We start from the raw sequence: 2,907 nt of genomic DNA, 5'->3' as shown, positions 1-2,907 counted from the left end.
CTCGCTCTGCCCCGCGGCCCGCCCCTCGTGGCCCACCACTTGCCTCGATCTGCATGGTTTTGGGCTGGATGACATGCACCTTGTTCTTGTAGCCGCACCAGACGCGGTCGTACACGACAGCCATGCAGCGGATGGAGTGGTGGGGGTGGCCCAGGTCCATCAGGTGGTAGTTGCTGAGGTCCCACTGGCCATCTGGGGGGCCCAGGACACACAGCTCAGGCCTGGCCCCTGGGGCAGAGGACCGGGACACCGGCTCTTCCTCCCTATCATCAGGCCTCACCTTCTCCGCGGTGGAAGACAGCCAGGGTCCCATCGGCCAGGGCCACCAGCACGCGGCCTTTCACGTGCCTGCAAGGGGTGCACAGACTTAGGCGGCGGGGAGCGGCATGGCTGCTTGGGTCCTCCCGCCCACCCTGTGGGAGACGCATACACTAGGCTCAGCACGGAGTCCTTCAGCTTAATGGAATGCAGGCACTTCTTCCAGTTAGCCAGGGCCGAGTGCACGTACAGCCTGCAGCCAGAGAAAGATGTGAGGCCTGACCTCTGCCACCCCCAGCAGCGCCTAGCAGGCCCTGAGGCACACCCTTACCAGCCATTCTGGGCTCCCAGCCACATGGTAGGCCCAGCACTGCTGCTGGCCCCGGCAGGATCCACGCTGGGCTCGGGCTCTGGCTCCGCTCCGCTGATCTGGGCTTCAGCCCCATCCTCACTGCAAGAAGGAGCCAGCTCCAGGGCAGCCCAGAGGCTGAATCCCTGTGATCCCAACCCACCAGGCAGAGCCAGCCTCGGAAGGGTCCACTCTACTTGCAGTCTTAGAACCCTGCAGAGCACGCCCTGCTCACCTCCAAGTGCAGACCACCTTGGGGAGCTGCGTGTCCCCTCCCCCTTCCAGCGCAAGCAACCCACCTGTCAGGCCGAGTGCTGGGGGGTGGTGTGGGGGCCGGGTCAGTGAAGACGTGTTCCGTGAGGGGCCCAGGCCGCACCGCGGCTGCCTCGGGCTCGCTGGGTCCGGGCTCGGGCACCTCGGTAGCTTCCGTGGCCTCCTCTGTGGACTGCCCGTTGCCAACAGCAGCCACCTCTCCTGTGGATGGGAGCAGTGAGCCTGAGCTGGGTGGGTGGGCCGGTGCGGGGTGGGATGTGGGGGTACTGGGCCTCACCCTGCCCCTTGTCCAGCACTGGAGTGTCCCCTCGGGAGGAGCAGTTGCTGCGGGGTACGTTGCAGCGGGTGGCACAGCCCACAAGTGTGATGCCAGCCAGCACCCCATCAGCGCCAGGCTCCTCGGGGTTCATGTCAGCGTCCAGGAAGATCTCGCCTGGCGGGTAATCGCTGTCACTGGCCGCTGGGAAGGAGAGACCATGCCATCACCTTGCACTGAGCCGTGGCTGTAGGCCTGACCCTGTGGCCCCACTCACACACAGAATAAGCCCATCTGGACTGGCCGCTCCCACCTGTGGCTTCATCCGTGACTTTCACAAGTGTTCTGACAATTAATGGGACACGGCCAGCTACCTCACTGTCTGCTCCTTCCCGCAGGGTGTCAGGCAGGCACCGGCATGGCTCTAGTCTGTGTGCTAGCCCCTCCCACCCTCAGCGTGCCGGGCACTGTGGGGCTCACCAGGGATGCTGGAGATGCACAGCACGTGAGCGTTGCAGACGGTGAACTGGTCCACCACGGTGCCCGGCTGGTTGGCATCGATGATCACCACCTTGCTGGTGGTCAGCGTGCTGGTGAGAATCCAGACGCGGCTGGAGGTGGCGTCCATGTCATGCAGTTCTTTTGCCTGTGGGGACAAGGGACACAGTGTGGGCTCACGCGGGCAGTCCTGACCACAGCCCAGGAGACACAGCTCCCGTCCTGCCAGCCAGGACGATGAGGACTTGGAACGCATGTCACACGCAGCTCATTCCACGAGAAGGCTCCCTCTTTACCCTGTGTCAAGCTGGAATGCAAACCCAGGCCTCTGACCTCCAGCCCCAGGAGTTCTCTGCGGATGCCTGCCCAGTCCCTCCTGCCCTGCTTCTGTCAGGCTGGTCGCTGCCCCCAGCGGCCCCGCCTCCTACGCATCACTCCGCCTGAGGGGAGATGCGCCCCTCCTCCAGGACCCCAGCAGGCAGCTCAGACCGCCCTGTTCACTGCCGCTGCCTGTGGCTGCTCGTGCTGAGCCTGGGCCCTTGGTGGCAGCGGCATAGACAGCAATGGAGACAGGCCTGCTGCCTGGGACCGCTCTGACCTTTTTCTTCTCCGGAGACGTGTGGCTGCTGTTAGTCTCTCCTTCCACCTCACGGTCGCAGGTCAGGGGGTCGCGGCCAGGCACTGGCTTGATCCCGTTGCCTGGATCCTCCTCGTTTGGCCTCCAGCCGCACAGGTTGACGCCTGCAGCGCACCACAGCTGCAAGGACAGGCGCTTAGCTCCAGCCGTAGGAATACCAGAGCGGGCACCGGCTCTCGGGTACCCGGCACAAAGCCCACCATCACCGTCTGGGAAGTGCACAGCTCACAGCTGCAGCGGTGAGCTTCAGCTGCCACAGAGGTCCTGCTCCTGAGACTGGGGGGGGGGGGCGCGGCAGGGCCCGTGTCCCTCCCAGCCCACCCACAGGTGAGCTCACCTTCATGGTCGGGTCCTTCTCCACCAGGGGGCGGCAGTACACGGGCACTGGCACGTTCTTCATACGTGTGTCCTCCTGGCCCCCATTGGGGCTCAGCTGAAATGTCAAGGTAGGGCGCTGGGGGCACCTGGCTGGCGGCTCAGGCCCGAGAGGGGCCCTGGGCAGATAGAGCAGCTGCCCTCCCCACTGGAACTTTGGCGGCGGGCTCCAGCGGCAGGGCCCCGCCCCGCCCCGCCCTCACCTGCCTGTATTTGGCCGGCAGGCCCCGCTTCTGTTTTCGTCACTGGCCGGCAGGCCCC

At 65.4% G+C, this 2,907-nt stretch overlaps 1 protein-coding gene across 1 annotated transcript in view; it reads right to left on the bottom strand.

Moving 5' to 3' along the window:
• MAPK8IP3 (mitogen-activated protein kinase 8 interacting protein 3) overlaps positions 1 to 2,907 on the bottom strand; it is a 59,649-nt gene that overhangs the window by 2,694 nt on the left and 54,048 nt on the right. Inside the window, exons 17-25 of the mRNA XM_042780774.1 lie at positions 2,609 to 2,704; positions 2,233 to 2,391; positions 1,617 to 1,782; positions 1,158 to 1,340; positions 907 to 1,081; positions 590 to 709; positions 431 to 511; positions 281 to 348; positions 44 to 192 (exon numbers count right to left, since the gene is read on the bottom strand). Of these exons, the coding sequence (XP_042636708.1) occupies positions 44 to 192; positions 281 to 348; positions 431 to 511; positions 590 to 709; positions 907 to 1,081; positions 1,158 to 1,340; positions 1,617 to 1,782; positions 2,233 to 2,391; positions 2,609 to 2,704 (1,197 nt within the window). The remainder of the gene's footprint in view (positions 1 to 43; positions 193 to 280; positions 349 to 430; positions 512 to 589; positions 710 to 906; positions 1,082 to 1,157; positions 1,341 to 1,616; positions 1,783 to 2,232; positions 2,392 to 2,608; positions 2,705 to 2,907) is intronic.

Source organism: Orycteropus afer, unplaced genomic scaffold (genome assembly GCF_000298275.1).
Source record: "Orycteropus afer afer isolate SDZICR_OR568_19922 unplaced genomic scaffold, OryAfe1.0 scaffold00061, whole genome shotgun sequence".
Lineage (NCBI taxonomy): Eukaryota > Metazoa > Chordata > Mammalia > Tubulidentata > Orycteropodidae > Orycteropus > Orycteropus afer.
Note: the sequence above shows the minus strand (reverse complement) of the source record. Positions and strands in the feature narration are given on the sequence as shown.